The 18,169-nt window shown below is 53.8% G+C and overlaps 1 protein-coding gene across 3 annotated transcripts in view; it reads right to left on the minus strand.

Moving 5' to 3' along the window:
• KMT5B (lysine methyltransferase 5B) overlaps positions 1-18,169 on the minus strand; it is a 52,207-nt gene that overhangs the window by 14,347 nt on the left and 19,691 nt on the right. For 2 of the 3 annotated variants that reach the window (XM_055141098.1, XM_055141099.1), the window contains exons 3-9: positions 14,617-14,764; positions 8,482-8,550; positions 4,375-4,540; positions 3,450-3,559; positions 1,845-2,011; positions 1,598-1,617; positions 1,378-1,514 (exon numbers count right to left, since the gene is read on the minus strand). In XM_055141098.1, the coding sequence (XP_054997073.1) occupies positions 1,378-1,514; positions 1,598-1,617; positions 1,845-2,011; positions 3,450-3,559; positions 4,375-4,540; positions 8,482-8,550; positions 14,617-14,764 (817 nt within the window). Of the gene's footprint in view, positions 1-1,377; positions 1,515-1,597; positions 1,618-1,844; positions 2,012-3,449; positions 3,560-4,374; positions 4,541-8,220; positions 8,313-8,481; positions 8,551-14,616; positions 14,765-18,169 lie in introns of those variants that run through there. The other variant, XM_055141100.1, reaches the window with a different exon arrangement.

An 18,169-nucleotide genomic window follows, 5' to 3' on the forward strand; every position in this document is an offset into this window, starting at 1 on the left:
GGTCATCCACGCCGTTTGGTACTGGGTGAAGTTTCCACTGACTTGTTCTCACTAGGTGGGGTGGGGGGCTTGGGAATCAGCCTAGGCCTCCCGGGACGGCGGTGAGCCGCCCCGCCCTCTCCCCAGCGTCACCCCCGCCTGACCAGAGAAGCGGGGCTTTGTCTCAGGAACAGGGTGACACAGTTCCGGGCCTGGTGAATCGCTGCATTTCCACCACATACTGGGGGGCCTGTGTACTCTTCACACGCCTCTTCACTCTTCGCTCTCTCTGGCCGGACAGTTCCTCGGCCAACTCTCCTAAGGGGACCGGGTGACAAGCCCGAGTTTCTGGTAAGAGCTTCTTCCTCAGTTTCACCCACTTCTGAGCCCACGGCACGGCACCTCCCACACCGCTGAGCACCAAACACCGGGCCTGTTCCCGGCTGCCCCGACTCCACACAACCTCGGTGCTTCCCCAGCTCCCGACACCCCCCGCCTCGGCAGCGCTTCCTGTGTCCGCGGCCGCGCTCAGGGCCAGGGGCCCCTGCCCCTGCACGGGCTTAGCGCTGGTCGGCACGGACACGCTCACAGAGTACTCGAAAGGCACCCGGGGGGCAGGTTCTGCCCCAAATGCTGGCAAGCGCCGCCGTGAGGGGATGCTCCCCAACCGACCTGGCCCACACCCCTTTCAGGAAACAAAGTGCCCCCCTAGCCCCCGAGCCACCCGCTGTCCCAGTGCCCTCCGCGGGGAGAAGCGCGTGTTTCGGGGCACACGCCTCAGGGGAAACACCCGGAAGCCACAGAACAACCTTGGCCAGGGCCCCGCCCAGCGGTGCCGGCCCGCCCGCCTCATCGCCAGTCGCACAAACCAGCGCTGGCGCCACTTCCTGCCCGTCATTCTCCCCGCGTAACGGCCACTCAGGAAACGACCGACTGCTGCCACGGAATGACTCAGAGCACTGTCCAACGACACCCAGGGACTCGGTGGGCCCTTGGGGGTGGGCCTGAGGAGCGACCATGTTTCTAAGGCAGAGGCGGTCCCCGGGGCCGCAGTGTCGTCTCTGAGTGACCACCACACGGCCGGGAGCCCGCAGGCGGCCGGCACTCCTTCCCCCGCGGAGGGTCCCGATCAAGCAACTCTGAAAAGGCACGCCTGGGGGTCCCCCCGTCTGGCAGGGAGTGACAGGACTCAGCAGCCAGGGACACACTCCTGAAGACAGAGCGCGGAGGTCCCCTCGGCCCTGCCTGGCACACCTGTAACCTGCCAGGGTCAGCCCCGACGGCTCGTGTCCCTCGGCTGCCCGCGCGCGGTTCAAGCTGCGGCTCCAGGGACAGGACGGCGCCTCTGGCCGGCGAGGGCCAAACGCTGCCGAGACGAGCCCCCCGCGGCACACTCACCTTTCACACGTGTAGCATTCGCAGAACTCGTTATTTTCTCCAAAAAACCCATCTCCATAATAACAAGAAATTTCTTCTCCAGGTTCGATATCTCGGAGAGCCTTCACACACGCCGTGTCGCGGCCGGTCGAGACAAACTGAAAGGAAAGGACCTCGCTGAGCGCCTCGCACCCCAGGCCAACGGACGACTTGAAATAAGGAAGAAAAAAAGTGCGCTTACCTTACAGTTAGGTCTGCAATCTGAAAAATGTCCAAAAGATAAAGTCAATTAACTGTAGATAAGATCTGAAACACGAACAATTACAGAAATCTGAAATAAGCTTTCTATGCAATTTTATCATTTCTGACACAGCTTAGCTACCGAGCTGAAGTACACGCGGACGGACAGTTAAGACTCGTGGAAAATAACGCCTATTCTTCAGCCTAGCCCCTAGGGCGCGAGCCCCCCGGACGGAGACGCGGCTTACCGTGGTTGATGAAGGCGGCCGGCCCCAGCCAGAGCTGGGCACAGTTTTTCCTTGTGGAGTACATGACACTGAAGTCGTTTTCTCCATGTCTAAGAAGCATGTTCTCCTCGATTTCTGAAAGCTCGGCAATACAACCCACCAGTAATTCTATTTTGTCATTTCGTTTCCTATTTAAAATATGTGATGGGTTAAAAAATTACTAGTAATTAGAACTGATCAGGCTTTAACAAATTAAACCTGTCCGCTACACACCGGGAGAGAGAGGGGCGGACACGGGCCCCGCCGGGATGTCTCCCCGTCCTCCCGGGGCCCCGGGGCCGGTGGCCGGCCTACCCCCAGGACAGCTAGCCTGACGTCCGCTAGTGAAGGACAGCACCCCGGCGAGGCACGGCTGGAAGCTGCTCGTTCTCGAACTACACTCGGGTACAATGGGTGCTATGAATAACTGAACCTGCCCAGGACAGGGACAGGGACAGTCCTTCGGGACACGCGGCCTTGCACGGGGCGCAGGGACACCCGCTCTCAGCCGCGCTGCCAGAGGCCCAGAGAGGCCGCCATGCAGCCTCAGGAAGCCCAGGCCACTGCGATGACCTTAAACAACTTAAACTTGACCTTAAACTTGAATCTGCTCCCGACACTCCCTGAGCAGGTCATCAACGTGAAAACACTGACAGGCAACACAATTCAGTACAAAATCTGGCCCGGACACGGACCGCGCCTGTCAGTCACAGGAGACACCTTCGGGGGGGACCCGCCCGCGTGGCCAGCGGCGACTCTCTGTGCTTCCTCTGGAGATGAAGGTCCCCAATCTCCATGCTCGTCTCCACACGAGTCCCGAGACAATGTCCCCGTGTGGACGCACCCAGCCCAGCCCAGGAAGGGACGCCGTATCCATTACTTTGTCAGGAGCATGACCCGAAAAGTTTTGCTGGAAAAAGTACTCGGGAGGCCGGGGAGACGCCCCAGACGGCCAGTCATTGCCGGCCACGGGGACGTGTGCTGCACTGGGAGCACGCGCCAAGAAACAGTGACACGACACAACCCAAACCCAGGTGAGCGATGAACACGTATCCGAGTATCGGGAGCGAGGCGTCAGAGCGCTCCGTGCTTCCCTGGGGGATACGCTCGGCGGGCAACTGGCCTCAGACTCTGCCTGCGAGGATGTCTGCTGGCCCTGACAGCTGACTCCACTGAACGGTTCTGACTGAAGCTAGGTGAGCACATGTGCACACACACGCGTGCACACACACTCACACACACACACTCACACAGTGTGTAGGAGGTGCTGCACTCCTGAGCATGCACTCACTTCCCGGGCCCGTCCTTAGGACTCCAGCCAAAGTCTGACTGAGGAACTCAGGCCGTGCCAACACAGAGACCCTAAGGTGACTTTAGTTCTGTCACCAAGAGCGCCCCAGACTCAGTACCAGCAAAGGCCACAGGCTCAGAAACGGGGTCTGGGCGAAGCCCTGGGGCTTCCCTGGCCCTTTCGAGGCGCGCTCTGCTTCACTGAACCTCACAACTTCCTCAGCACCCAAAGCGCCTGACTGACAGAGCGTGAGAGAAACTGGGCTTATGCGGGGCTGTTCCTAGTGTAATAGTTACCACTCTTTTGTCGCGACTATTTTGGCTCCATTTTGTTCTGACGAGTATCTGTTACAAGGCAGGATTTCAAACCCACTGTCAGTTGCAAACATTCGCAAGTAAATAAATACCTGAAACAGAAAAAAATATTAACTTTGTATTAAGCAGTTTATACTGCTAATTATCTCACAATGACAAAATCATCAATAATACAAAATTTCAAGATAATTAACAAGCTTTATTCTATAAATGTCACATATTGGAGTACCTACAATGATTTGGAGCATGTAACTGAGTAAGATAATCTCACTACTACAGTTTTCTCTCTGTATTGTTACTCATGCATTGTTATTTTGCATACTGATTTGTTTTATGAAAACTAAAGTCTTAGCATCTTACAATTTAGATTGCTGTCACTAACAGTATTACAAATCATGGTGCCTAAGATACGTTACATTATGTAAATTAAGTAATAAAAGTAAAATAATTTTAGACTGGCTTCCTTTGTTCTTTTGTTGTTCTCTTGGGCCACACCTGGCAATGCTCGGGGGTACTCCTGGCTCTGCACTCCTGACGGTGCTCAGGGGACCACAGGGGATGCTGGGGATTGAACCCGGGTCAGCTGCATGGAGTGCCCTACTGGCTGGACCACTGCTGCAACCCCCCAGTTTCCTTTGCTTTTAGCCATTCACATCAACAGTACTGTTTGCGGGGTAAGAGGCAGGGCTCCCGGCTCCCCACTCCTGGTATTCCGGGTGGGGCCCATACTGCACATGGGGCTTTGCATGCGAGGCACGTGCTCAGCCCTCAGGAATCACTCCTGGCAGTGCTCAGGGGACCCTATGGGATGCTGGGAATTGAACCTGGGTTGGCCGTGTGCAAGGCAAACGCCCTCCCTGCTGTGCTATCGCTCCGGCCCCAGGATCCATCTTCTTAATAAACTTACGTGTTCCTTGAATAATTTCTCCTGCATTTTGTTCTTGTTGAGAAAATAGTGCCGCGCCCACTCGCCTGAAGTTAAACATTTGAAAGCTTTCTCTAAGTGCTCGTCCTTCTTAAAACGCTCAATCACTTCCTTGAGCTCTTCTTGCCTTCCTTTAATCGGCCGAAATCTAAAAGAAACAAAAACAACGGCATTAGGTGTCACCACCATTCTTGGGCCGGAGCTGAAACAACGGGCGAAGCAGAGAACCTGAGTCCGCCAGATCCAGGGAGAGAGAAGAGGATCCTGTCAGAGACCAACCCCCAGAGAAAGGAACCAGCGCACTTGATCCTTTCTGTTCCGGGGCCACGTCCGATCAAGCTCAGGGTTACTCCTGGCTCTCACTCAGGAATCACTTCTGGCGGGCTCGGGGGACCATATGGGGGTGCTGGGCTCGAACCCAGGTCAGCTGCGTGCAAGTCAAGGGCCCTGCGCGCTGAGCCCTCACGCCGGCCCCCGAGTATGCTGGAGCGTGTGTTCAGGAGCCAGAGGGGCAGTGTGGGGACCCAGCAGAGCTGGACCTGCCCCGGGGAGCGAGCCCGGCGTGATCTCCTACTGAATCACATCTCTGGCCTTTTATTATTTTACCTTTTTTTTGGGGGGGGGGGTTTCACACTCAGTGGTGCTCTGGGCCTACTCCTAGCTCAGTGCTCAAGGATCACTCCTGGGGCAGCCAACTGCAGGGCAAGCACCTGATCCCTATGCTAGTTCTTTGCTCCCTTCTTACATTTCTTTTTATTTTCTTATTTTTCAGGCCACGCCCAGCTCCGTGCTCAAGAATCAGTCCTAATGGTGTTCGGGGATCATAAGCCGGGCCCCGGCCCCCTGTGCTCTCTCCAGTGTCTCCGCTGACCTCTTTCAGGCTGGCTGTGTTTGGGGGCCACACCCAGTGATGCTCAGGGCCTACTCCTGGCTCTGCACCCAGGAGTCACTCTGGGGTGCCCAGGGGACCCTATGGGACGCCGGGGATGGAATCCGGGTGCAAGGCCAGCGCCCGCCCCCCTGTATAATCTCTCCAGCCCCCGCCACCGCCTCCTTTGCTCTTTGCCCCATAACAAGGTGGCAGATGAAGCAAAAGGAAGCTGACTCAGGCTTACTCTCGTCACCCACTCCGAAGAGCACAAAAGGAGAGGTCTCTGTGATTGTTAGAATGACAAGAATTTCTCAAGCATGCAGAATCAAGCCAGAAGAATGCAAAGCAATGAACTTCACAAGAATGATGAAGCAAACAAAATCCTGCCCCACACAGAAATATTGTCCGTGTGCACGGAGTTCCAAAGAAAGAACCCCGGGAGCCGGGCACTCCCCAGGGTCGCAAGCTCCCGTGAGCGAATCCTGGCTAAGCAGAGTGAGAAAGGAAGGTTTTGGCAGATATGCTGCATTCTGTGCAAAAAATAAAACCCCAGAAAGCATCAGGATCCAATTTTAGATTTCTTTTATAAGACCAGCCACCGTGATGTCAGAGCAGCCTGCTGCCTGACGTCCGCTAGCGAAGGACAGCACCCCGGCGAGGCACGGCTGGAAGCTGCTCGTTCTCGAACTACACTCGGGTACAATGGGTGCTATGAATAACCGAACCTGCCCTTCGTTTGTGGGGGGCCTGCCCCTGACAGTGCCCAGGGCTGTGTGCCGGACAGCGCCCTGACCTTCTGCCCGCCCCAGCCCCTTCGGCTAGCTCATGGCCTGGTACTGGAATCATAATGTCAAAACTGATTATACCAATCACACTTGGCTTAATTTTCAAAAGAGTAAAAGAGTTGGTTTTTTTTTTTTTTTTTTGCTTTTTGGGTCACACCGGGCAATGCTCAGGGGTTACTCCTGTCTGCACTCAGGAATTACTCCTGGTGGTGCTCTAGGGACCCTAGGGGATGCCAGGGATTGAACCCGTGTCAGCTGTGTGCAAGCCAAGTGTTTATTACCCTGTGTACTATAGGTTGCTTTTTTTGCTTTTTGGGTCACACATGGAGATGCACAGGGGTTACTCCTTCCTGGCAGTACTTGGGAGACCATATGGGATGCTGGGGATCGAACCTGGAACCTGGGTTGGCCAAGTGCAAGGCAAACACCTCCCTGCTGTACTACAGCTCCAGACCTAGATTTTTTTTTTTTTTTTAGAGCAAAGTAGTGAATTCAACTTCAAAAAAAAAAAAAAAAAAAAGGAAGAGTATTACTACAGGCAAAAAATAACCAAAGGAAGGGGGCAAGCGAGAGGAATGCTGAGCAGAGGGTCCTGCAGGGGCTGGAGCCCAACAGGAACTGGGGTGGGGGGGTCCCAGCCGGCCAGCGCCAGACACTGGCCCTCACTGCACGGCCCCCAGGGCAGCTGGCAGGAGCCTCTGTGAGGCCAGCAGGGACCCCAAGCCCATTGAACGTCAGGGCTCTGGGTCCCCTGGACTCCGAGTGTCAGTGAGAGCCGGGCTGGCGGCTGCCTGAGGAAGGAACAGGCTTCAGAGTGGGACGCCAGGGTCTGCGCGAGGCCTTCGAGGCCTTTAGTTTGCTTCTTCCTCTCCGATGTCAGATAGTTCACAAACTAAAACCAGTGCAACATTTACTCTGGATTTGGTGACGGTGTACCCTCCGCGTTTCCTGCTTTTGTTTCTCCTTTTCCAAACCGTGGAACAAGCCCAGTGGCCCCTTGCCACCCACAGCACCTGGCACACACGGATCTACTGCCAACGGGCTAAGCCAGTGAGGAAAACTCGGAAGAGACTGGCTCTGGGTGCGGGTGGAGGAGCTGAGAGCAGCGTTTGTGAGGAGGACAGCTCAGGTGGCGTTCTGTGGGGGTTAAAGGTCCTCTAACCACAGTGAGAGGCCATCTAACCACAGCGCGGAGGTTCCTATTCAGCGGAAAACTGTGCTCCCCTCCGGACCAGGCGCTAACTTCCACACGGACCGCACCAAGGCACCCTGACCCCACGGCTCCAGAGGGAGGGAGGGGTCAGAGGGCCTGACGGGGCGGCGCACCCACGGACTCGCAGCTCCCCCACAGCGCCCAGGGGCTACTCCTGGCACTCTGTCTGGGGCTGCCCTCAGCTGTGCTGGGGACCGAATGTGGCCTCCCATGCGCCAAGTTCGTGCCCCCTCGGAGTCCCCCAGACCAGGCTTTTTTTTTTTTTTTTGCTTTTTGGGTCACACCCAGCAATGCTCAGGAGTTGCTCCTGGTTTTGCACTCAGGAACCACCCCTGGTGGTGCTCGGGGGACCATATGGGATGCTGGGAATCGAACCCGGTTGGCCTCTTGCAAGGCAAACGCCCTCCCCGCTGTGCTATCGCTGCAGCCCCCAGACCAGGCCTTTTGACTCCAGGCCCAGCAGGGCTCGGGGCGACCCTGGCCCTGCACTCAGGGGACGTCCTCAGTCTTTGGGGGGTCAGGGAGGGTATGTGGGGTAGCGTAGGATAGGAGAGCAGTGCAGGGGTGGGGAGGGGGAGGGGAGGTAGGACAGAGCAGGGGAGGGGAGAGAGCACAGGGAGGGCAGGGTGGGGGGCAGGGGGGAGACAGGCGTTTGGCATTTCTCGGGCAGCAAGACCCCCTCCTCATCTTGGAACTGTTCGGCGTTGCGTCTGCAGCGCCCGGGCCGCACCGCGGCGGGAAGCCGGGCGCCAGGGCAGTCGGCTGTGACGCTGTCTTTCCGACGGCATCGCGGGCAGTGAGGGAAACCAGGAGCGAGGCAGGCTGAGGGGAGCCCAGCGCTCCGCCATTGAGACCAAGTAAGAAAGCCAGGGGGGCCGAGCATGGCCATGCCCCCCGGGGCACGCTCGCACCCCACTTTCACTCCTTCTTGACCTGAAAAGAAACGACCAGAAACATACCTGGCTGAGTCCTGCAACCAGTGCCCAGCTAATCCCATGGAGACTCCTGATCTTTTGGTGATTCTCTTAAAAGTACCCTGTTATGGAGTACAAGTGGTTTTTTAAATATTGCTAATTACTAAGACCAAATTATTTTACAAGGTTTGCAAAATGTTTAAAAGTCTTGCATACGGACACCTCTAATACGTAACACAGACAAGCATCACAAAGGTGCAAACAGGTGAGCTGGTGTCTCGCTGCTCGTAATGTACTCTTACCTACCTCACGGGGTGGGCATGAGGAAAACCGTCCGACTTCGAGAAATGCCTGGAGCTCCTCAAGGGAAAGGTGCTGTATTAAAAATGCAAACACAAATAATAAAACATTAATCATCCAATTTGCATTTGTAACGACCAGAGCAGATGCACAATGTGATAGCAAAATTCCTGAAACGTGTCATCATTGACGAAATTCAGTCACGTCTAAAACTTGCTCAATAAATAGTAATGCCCGTGCCGGCTCGACTGACCCCGTCTCCTGGCCTTGTTAGTAAACAGGGATACACTGGAGCAGAACAGAACAGTCTTGACCTCAGATCACTCATCTGCAGCCTTTCTGAACACTCCTTATCTGCCCGAAGAAGCGGGCGGTAGAGAAAGGGCAAAACACTAGGGCCAGAGTGATAGTACAGTGGAGCGGGTATTTGCCTTGCATGCAGCTGACCTGGGTTCGATCCCCAGCACCCCACATGCTCCCCTGAGCATTGCCTGACAATTAGATTCCAGATGTGCACTAGGGAATAAAATCCTACAGGTGCGTCTAGAAAACAAAACCCGAGCCATTGTCCCCCGGTAAGTGACTTTGCACCTCAAGAGAAGGTCCGAAAGCTACTGATTTAAGAATGTTTTCTGGCCATCCCAATAAAGCACCACACATTTTATTTTAGTTTTGAAAATGAGGTAAGTCAACCTTCTTATAAATTCTTGTTCAGGAGAACTGGTAGTGACGACTTTATTTTCCAATAACTTCACTCAGGAAAGTGTATGCTTGTCACGGGACTGAAGAGAGCCAGAAGCGCATGTCCCATACCTGGCGGTTTACAGCTGTGCGAAAACCCCTCTGCGAGGCCTGACTTCAGGGGGAGGGCAACAGCTGCCCAACCGCACGGCCTCTGTGGCAGCGATGCCACGGAACCAACCTGAGGGCAGAGCTGTGTAGACCCAAGTTTTCAAACTGTGGGTCAAGACCCCCACATGGGGGTCGTGTAACTTTGTGTGCCCAGAGATTATTCCTGCAGTGCTCTGGGGCCCTTACGTGGAGTCAGGGGTCGACCTTAAGCCCACTGGGCACGAGGGGAGGCCTGGCTGCAGCCTCTTGGATCTACACCATCAGTGCCGCTAGGAACTGCAGGAAGAGTCAAACGTCGCGTTGACGTGAGCAGTTGCTCCTCCTTCTGCACGTCTGACACGGGTTTCGCTTTTGGGTCACCCCGGGCTCTGTGGGCAGGAAATCACTCCGGCAGGCTCAGGGACCAGCGGGGTGCCAGGGATCAAACCCAGGTGCTATAAGGCCAGGCCTTAGCCGCTGTGCTATCTCGGGCACAGTGTGGTTCCAGGGCACTCCAGTTCCACGGGCTGAGAATGTAAGGCACGAGCTGGTGCCTCCACTGGCCCCTTGGACAGTGGGCACCCTCACGCCCCGACACTGTGCCCACAGTCCGGCTGGCCATGAGTCTACCTCCAAACATTCACTCCCTTTCTTTTTTTTTTTTTATAATTTATTTATTTTTGATTAGAGAATCACCGTGAGGGTACAGTTACAGATTTATACACTTTTGTGCTTATACTTCCCTCATACAAAGTTCGGGAACCCATCCCTTCACCAGTGCCCATTCTCCACCACCCGTAAACCCGGCGTCCCTCCCACCCTCCCCACTCCCATCTCCCCCCCACCCCACCCTGCCACTGTGGCAGGGCATTCCCTTCTGTTCTCTCTCTCTAATTAGCTGTTGTGGTTTGCAATAAAGGTGTTGTCACTCCCTTTCTTGAGCACTCAACCACCGTATGACTGAAATATAGGCACGAAAGTTTCTCAGTCTGTAACTGTACCTCACGGAGATTCACCAATAAAAAGCTAAAAAAATAATAATTTTTTTTTACTGGATATATTTGAGTTCAGGGGTACATGGACCGAGAAAAGTTTCGAATTTACCATATTTGTGGCATTCCTGAGCTCTGCAACTGAGAACTACTATTTTTGAGAAGTGGGGCTTTGAGGTCACACCTGGAGTACTCAGAGCAGGGGGACACTATGTTGGTGCTAGGGATCCCTTGCTATTCCATAACTGTATTCTTTTTGGTTTTGTTTTTGGGCTGAATCCAGTGGCGCTAAGGCCTGAATCCTGGCTCTGCACTCAGGGATCACTTCTGCCGGGGTTCAAACCTGGGTTGGCTCCCTGCAAGGCAAACGCCCTCCCCACTGTACTAGAGCCCCAGCCAAGGGGTACATGGGTGGTCACACTCAGCAGTGCTCAGGGACCACTTTTGGCAGGGTTTAGGGGACCATATGGGGTGCCAAGGATCAAATTTGGGTGTGCATGTGCAAGGCAAGCACTCCACCTGCTGTACTAATACTCTGGCCAGAGAACTACATATTTGATTTTTGGGCCATAGCTAGTGATGCTCAGGGGTTACTCCTGACTATGTGCTCAGGAATCACTCTTGGCGGCGCTTGGGGGACCATATGAGATGTCTAGGATCAAAGCTGGATTGGCCACATGTAAGACAACCGCCCTACCCACTGTACTATCTCTCCAGCCCCCAGGCTACGCATTTTATTTATTTATTTATTTATTTGCTTTTTGGGTCACACCTGGCTCTGCACAGGGGTTACTCCTAGCTCTGCACTCAGGAATTATCCCTGGCGGTGCTCAGGGGACCATATGGAATGCTGGGAATCGAACCCGGGTTGGCCGCGTGCAAGGCAAACGCCCTGCCCCCTGTGCTATCACTCCAGCCCCCATGGCTATGCATTTTTAAAGTATGCTAGAGTAACCCCTGAGCATTGCTGGGTGGGATCTAAAAAACAAACCAAAACCCCAAAAAAAGTAACTCAAAGGATATTTAAAAACAAAAGTTCCAGGGCTGAAGCGATAGCACAGCGGGTAGGGCGTTTGCCTTGCACGCAGCCAACCAGGGTTCGATTCCCAGCATCCCATGGTCCCCTGAGCACCGCCAGGAGGAATTCCTGAGTGCAGAGCCAGGAGTAACCCTTGAGCATTGCATGACCCCAAAATAAATAAAATAAAAATAAAAACAAAAGTTCCTGGGCCACGGGGGTCATAGTGGGTAGGGAACTTACCTTTCATACAGGCAACTGGGGTTCAGTCCCCGAGACCCACCGCAGTGATCCCTGAACAGTGCCAGAAATAAGCCCTTAGCACCGTAGCACAGCCCTTCCCCCGCCCCCTCCCGCCAAAAACCAACACACACACCAAGAAGCCACGTCCACACTCAGCCTGCCAGGCTGGGCGCCTGTGGTGCCTAACGTGCCAGGCAGATTTCACATGTGGGCCACCTCCCCGACCCTGACGGGCCACTTGCCACCCACTTGCCACCTTCCACCCTGGCTGGCAGTGGCGGTGGGGACCCTGCTGTCTCAGAGCTGTGGAATGCTCCCAGCCATGAAGCGTCCGCCTCAGCCCTGGGTGTGAATCACTGCCTCCTTCCGTAACAAGACTTCCGGTGGACTCAGACGTAAGCCGGCATGCAGCGGCAAAGGAGGACTTTTACAGAGGACAGAAGGCATTTCCTCTCATAAAAGTCCGAGCAGGGAAACGTTCATTCTCTGAAATAACGCGTAGGGTTTCTGAACAGAGAAATTCAGCTATTTCGTACGGCACTAAAGCATTTTTGTGACTGAGGGAGGATGGCTCGCGGGGGGAATGGCCTTGCCTGCACACTACAGGGTGGCCTGGTGTCCCCAGCACTGGGGCTGAGCATGTCAGGCCGAAGACTAGGTCAGGCATGGCTGGGAGCACCCAGCGCACCTCGGCAGAGTGGAGCCTTCTGTTATTTCCACACCCACGGCTCTTTTTTTTTTCTCTTTTTGGTTTTTGGGCCACACCTGGCAGTGCTCAAGGGCTTATTCCAGGCTCTGCGCTCAGGAATTCCTCCTGGGGGTGCTTAGAGACCACAGAGAATGCCAGGGGTGGCACCGATTAGTCGTGTGCAAGGCGAGCGCCCTCCCCACTGTCCTGTGTCCCCAGCCTCAACCAACGCCGTGCTGACCGGCCAGAGGCACATTCTTGTGTTTCTGAGCCACACCGGCCATGCTCAAGGCTTGCTCCTGGCGGGACCCGTCAAGGATGGGGTGGAATCAGGCAAGCCACATGCAGCAGGCCAGGGACTATCTCTCTGGCATGCGTTACGCAGGACAAAGGCCCTGAGTGACCATCAGTCCCCCTCCTTCTCCTTCAGGCTCTTCTCAGAGGGGGACAGACCTGATTTGGGCTGTGCCCGGGGGTCTATTCCTGCAGCTCTGAGCGAGGAAAGGCAAAGGCCGAACCCACAGCACAAAGCCACGGATGGTCTCGCCACACCTCAGCCCACTGAGAAAAGCCCGTCTCGGTAAAACACGACAACAGGAATTGACGTCTGGGGCTGGAGGGATAGCACTGTGGGTAGGGCGTTTGCCTTGCATGCAGCCGACTGGGTTTAATTCCCAGCATCTCATATGGGTCCCCTGATTACTGCCAGGAGTGGTTCCTGAGTGCAGAGCCAGGAGTAACCCCTGTACACTGTCAGGTGTGACCCAAAAAGCAAAAAGAAAAAAAGAGAGAGAGAAAAAAAAGAATTGATGTGGAAATCCCAAAGGCACATTTTGACCTGCATGTTTTCTAAGTTTGTAACTAATAAAGCCCTCTTGGTATCCAGCTAGGGAATGAACTCACTGGAAAACGGACAGAGATTTTCCTTTCCTCACCCAGCACCCGTCCTGCCCACCCGGGAGTGCCCAGTCCGTGGAAGGTCCTGGGCACTGGAGCCACAGACCACAGTGGCTGTGTGAGGGGCAGGGAACACCAGGATGGGAGCCAGCCTTGCAGACAGCCGACCTGGATTCAGTTCCCGGCACCCTGTAGGGTCCCCCAAATACTGCCAGGAGTTAATTCTTGACTGCAGTGCCAGGAAATAACCCTGAACACCGCTGGGGATGGTGCGAACCCCCCCAAAATAGAAACCAGAAACTCCAAGCCAACCGAACAAAACACCCAGCTGTTCAAATCTTCTACCTGGCCCGAAAACCCTCTGCCATGGTAAGAGAAAGAGAAGCTGTAAGTGACGTGCTGGAGCGATAATCCAGGGGGCAGTTGCTGGCCCTGCATGTGGCCAACCCGGGTTGGCATGGGCCCTCAAGCCTGCCAGGAGTAATTCCTGAGAGCGGAGCCAGGAGTAAGTCCTGAGCAATGCCGGGTGTGGCCCCAAAACCAAGATAGAAAGCAAAAAGAAAAATCGGGGGAAAAAAAAAATAAGCAAAACACAACACCAGAAAACCACCAGTGTGTGGTAGCAGAGTCAGTTACGCAACGATCTAAGTGCGTTTGGGGGACCGAGAGACTGCCTAAGAAAATGAAGCCTGGGGAGACAGGACATGGGGAGGGGTCTGCCTTGCACGCGGCTGACTCAAGTTTGAATCGCGGCCCCCATATAGTCCCCTGAACACTGCCAGGATGAGTCCTGAGGGCAGAGCCAGGAGTCAGCCCTGGTCCTCTCCCCCCACGAAAAAAATGAGAACAAAGAGACTTAAAGGATGAGAGATCTTTAAAATGATGCGATCATATTATTCTGAAGATGGTATTTGATACTCAGCGAAGCATTTACAGTTCCTTTCGTGCCTGTATACTGTATTAAGCACATGATTAAAAATATTTTACTTATATGTTTGTTCTTATGAATAACTAAGTACTCTTCATCTCAAAAATTAAACATGCTGGCAAAATTCCCTATACCCCATGACAAATACTTGAGAAATTTGTAATAAATTCATGAAAAAAACTTGAAGCAACCTACTTAGACAAAAACCAATCCTATACATTTTCAAGGTCTGATGGGATGCTTGTAAGACTTTTCAGCCAAGACCATCATCATCAACAACAACATTTGACAGAGAGTATGAAGTTGCTTCTCCAGCTTTATGTTTTAATAGAAACAGCCTGAGATAAAATAAGAACAACGAATTAAAACTGACAAGGCTCTCAGAAGCTTTTATTGCTTTTCTTGGCGCACATACAGAAACCCCTTGTGTAGCAAAGAACTTTACTTTAATGTAATTTTAACTTTGCACTAAAAATAAAAGCAGCCATCTATTTTCTTAAATTCAACATCATCTGTTCCATTCAGGATAAAGATGTCAAATTACCTCGTATTCATTTTGTGCGTCTGAAAACCTAAATAGGGATCAAGAACCAAGCTGGTTGCTAGGTCATCATTTTCACAGAGCTCCTTGGCGGACATTCCAGAGGATGGTACATAGCGACTCTGCCCTTCAAATCCCGAATTACCATTACCTGTGAAGAAGAGAAAGGGAAATAACTCAGAGAGGAAGAGACTTAAATCCATCTTAAAATCCTGGGGCGCAACTGGCCATTCAAGTTAATAAAGAAGCACTAAGTGCTTATTTCAACCAATCTGACGATCAATCAAGCACCTTCGGCATCAACAGAAAACCAAATGCAGGCGGCTCAGCGGCGCTCCTCTAGCGAGGTCTGGCATCAGCCTTGCCCTCTGGTCTGTAAGGCGCAGAGGAGGAGTGGGGTGGGCTGGCGCCCGCTTCCCTGGCCAGAGAAGGGCCGTAGGACAGCCTGGGCCGCGGCGCGCAGGACGGGAGAGAGACCCACGGGGCTGGGTGCAGGAAGACACAGAGGCGCACCCCAAGGACCAGAGGGACGCCCGAGGAGTTAGCTTTCCTTTGTCGGGGTGGAGGGGCGCACACAGAAGCACGCAGGGGTTTCTCCTGACTGCGCTCAGGAATCACTCCTGGAGGAGCTTGGGGACCATCTGGAGTGCCGGGGACTCAACCCCAGGTGAGCCACATGCGAGGGCCCTCCCTGCTGCCCTCCCGCCCTGGCCTTGCCGAGAGTTCTCCCTCTGCTGGACACAGGAGGGACTCTCTTCCTAACGCTGCGGGCGGCAGGGGCCCGAGTTGGCAATCCGGGACCCAAAGAGCGGGAATAAGTGCGGGGAGGAGGCAGAGCAGCCCTCGTCTGTCTGTCTAGCGGCTGGAAGCAGATTCTGAAGGAATGGATAAAAACAGGAAGTCACCGATACATGAGCACAGTCAAGGGACGGGCTGTGGAAGAAAACATAAAGAAAAGAAGGGCAGGCCAGATGCGGGGACGGAGCCTCCTGCTTGCTGGGTAGTGCCACTGGCAAGCGCAGGGCACTGGAAGGCCACCGGCAGGACCAAAGTCGTGCTCTCTCTGTCCCAAGCTTGGCATTTTCTATGACAACTTGGGGGGGGGTGAAGAGCATACAATTTACATTTGTAGGTTTCGTTTTCTGGGGGGTCCACACCCAGCGCTGCCAGGCTTCGAAACCAGGGTCACCTGCGTGCAAACCAGCGCCTTCGCCACACTCTCCCGGGCCCCAACTCAATGACTCTCATCACGTTTGTTTGCGAAGTTGTGCGACTGTCACCAAGACCAACTGGGAAGCACTTTCACAACTCGGAGAAGCTCCCTGGAAGGCAACCACTTTCACTACGGGCCTGCCTACTCTAACCCGCAGGTGGAGTCTTTCGGGACTGACATCTTGGGCCTGTTAGTTAGGTGAGCTGAAGGTCGTCTACAAGTGTCCACAACATCTACAACAGCAGCGAACACACGGGCTTTGGATTTCAAACACCCTAGCACTCTGAAGTGGTGCCCGGGGCTCTGGACTTGCATCTCCCTAACGACTGATTCTGAGCATCTTTTCTGCTACTAGCCACCCGTATCTGTGGAGAGACGGTCCATTTTTATTCGCTCCTGGCAGCACTCGGGTCATGCCGAGCTGCAACCGAAACCCGGCCTCCTGTGCACAGAGCACGCGCTGTCTGTCCAGCTTCCTCCCCGGCTCCCCTCGCCCGGTTTAAAATCAGGGTCTGGGGGCTGGAGCGGTAGCACAGCGGGGAGGGCGTTTGCCTTGCACGAGGCTGACCCGAGTTGATTCCCAGCATCCCATATGGTCCCCCAGCACCGCCAGGAGTAATTCCTGAGTGCAGAGCCAGGAGGAACCCCTGTGCACAGCTGGGTGTGACCCAAAAAGCCAAAAAAAAAAAAAGAAAAAGGGGCTGGAGAGATAGCACAGCGGGTAGGGCGTTTGCCTTGCACGCGGCCGACCCGGGTTCAAATCCCAGCATCCCATATGGTCCCCTGAGCATGGCCAGGGGTAATTCCTGAGTGCAGAGCCAGGAGTAAGCCCTGTGCATTGCCAGGTGTGACCCAAAAAGCAATAAAATAAAATAAAATAAAATAAAATAAAATCAGTTCGAGCGGGCACCAGTAACGTCTCTCATTGTGAGACTTATAAAAAAAAAGAAAAAAAGAAAAAGTAAAGTCAGAGTGTGTCTTTTACTGTGGTCTTTAGTATTTTTTAAGGTATCGCAGGGGCTGGGGCCTTATTCACTTATGCTCACTGATGCTATTTTTCCTAGCTTGCGGTTAGGATTCAATCCAGTGTCAGAAGGATGCAAGGCACGCGCATCAACCCTTGTACTAGATCTCTGTATTTTAGAATGTGGAGAGTGTGTATGGGGGGGGGAAGAGGGGGCGGCACTACCATCCATGCTCGGGAATTACTCCTAGTATTTTATAAAGTAAAGTATTTCCTCCCACTCTATGAACTGCCTCTCATGTCCCTGATGGCACCCCTGTAAAGGTCCCCTACTTTTTTTTTTTTTTTGCTTTTTGGGTCACACCCAGCGATGCTCAGGGGTTACTCCTGGCTTTGCACTCAGGAATTACTCCTGGCGGTGCTCGGGAAACCATATGGGATGCCGGGGATCGAACCCAGGTCGGCCGCGTGCAAGGCAAACGCCCTACCCGCTGTGCTATCGCTCCGGCCCCCAAGGTCCCCTCCGGCCCCCAAGGTCCCCTACTTTTAATGCAGCGGGCATCTGTCTTTTTACATCTGTGCACCAGTTGAATCCAGTATTTTGATACTGGATTCCCAAAAAACTCTGAAGTCTTAAAAATTAATAGCTATGTGGCCTTCTAGGAGTCTGTTCAGCTTTTAATTTTGTTTTGTTTTGGGGTCAACCTGGCTGTGCTTGGGGCTTGCTTCTGGCTCTGCGCTCAGGGGTCGCTCCTGGCGGTGCTGGGGGGCTGGGGATCAGACACAGGTCGACAGCAGCAAGGCAAGCACTCTACAGGCTGTGCTCTCCCCAGTCTCGGGAGAGATTTTCAGCTTCTGCGTCACTAAGGTAGTTTCTTTTTTAGCTTCCTGGGTCACACCCAGTGATGCTCAGGGGTTACTCCTGGCTCATGCCCTCAGGAATTAGTCCTGGCGGTGCTCAGGGGACCATATGGGCTGCTGGGAATCGAACCCAGGTCGGCCGCATGCAAGGCAAATGCCCTACCTGCTGCATTATACTCCAGCCACATACAGAGGTAATTTTTTACGTATCATGAGAGTCAAGTTCAACTTCATCCATTCCCCATGTATACCCAGCAATCAGCGCAACCACTATCTAAAAAAAAATTCTACTAATTTTCTTGGCACCTGTAAAAAAATAAACTGCAGGGGCTGGAGCAATAGCACAGTGGGGAGGGCATTTGCCTTGCATTCAACCAACCCGGGTTCCCAGCATCCCATATGGTCCCCTGAGCACTGCCAGGAGTGATTCCTGAGTACATGAGCCAGGAGTAACCCCTGTGCAATGCCGAGTGTGACCCAAAAAGCAAAAAATAAATAAAATAAGCTGCAAACATGAA

The sequence above is a fragment of the Sorex araneus genome, chromosome 6, assembly GCF_027595985.1.
Source record: "Sorex araneus isolate mSorAra2 chromosome 6, mSorAra2.pri, whole genome shotgun sequence".
NCBI classification, from domain to species: Eukaryota; Metazoa; Chordata; class Mammalia; order Eulipotyphla; family Soricidae; genus Sorex; species Sorex araneus.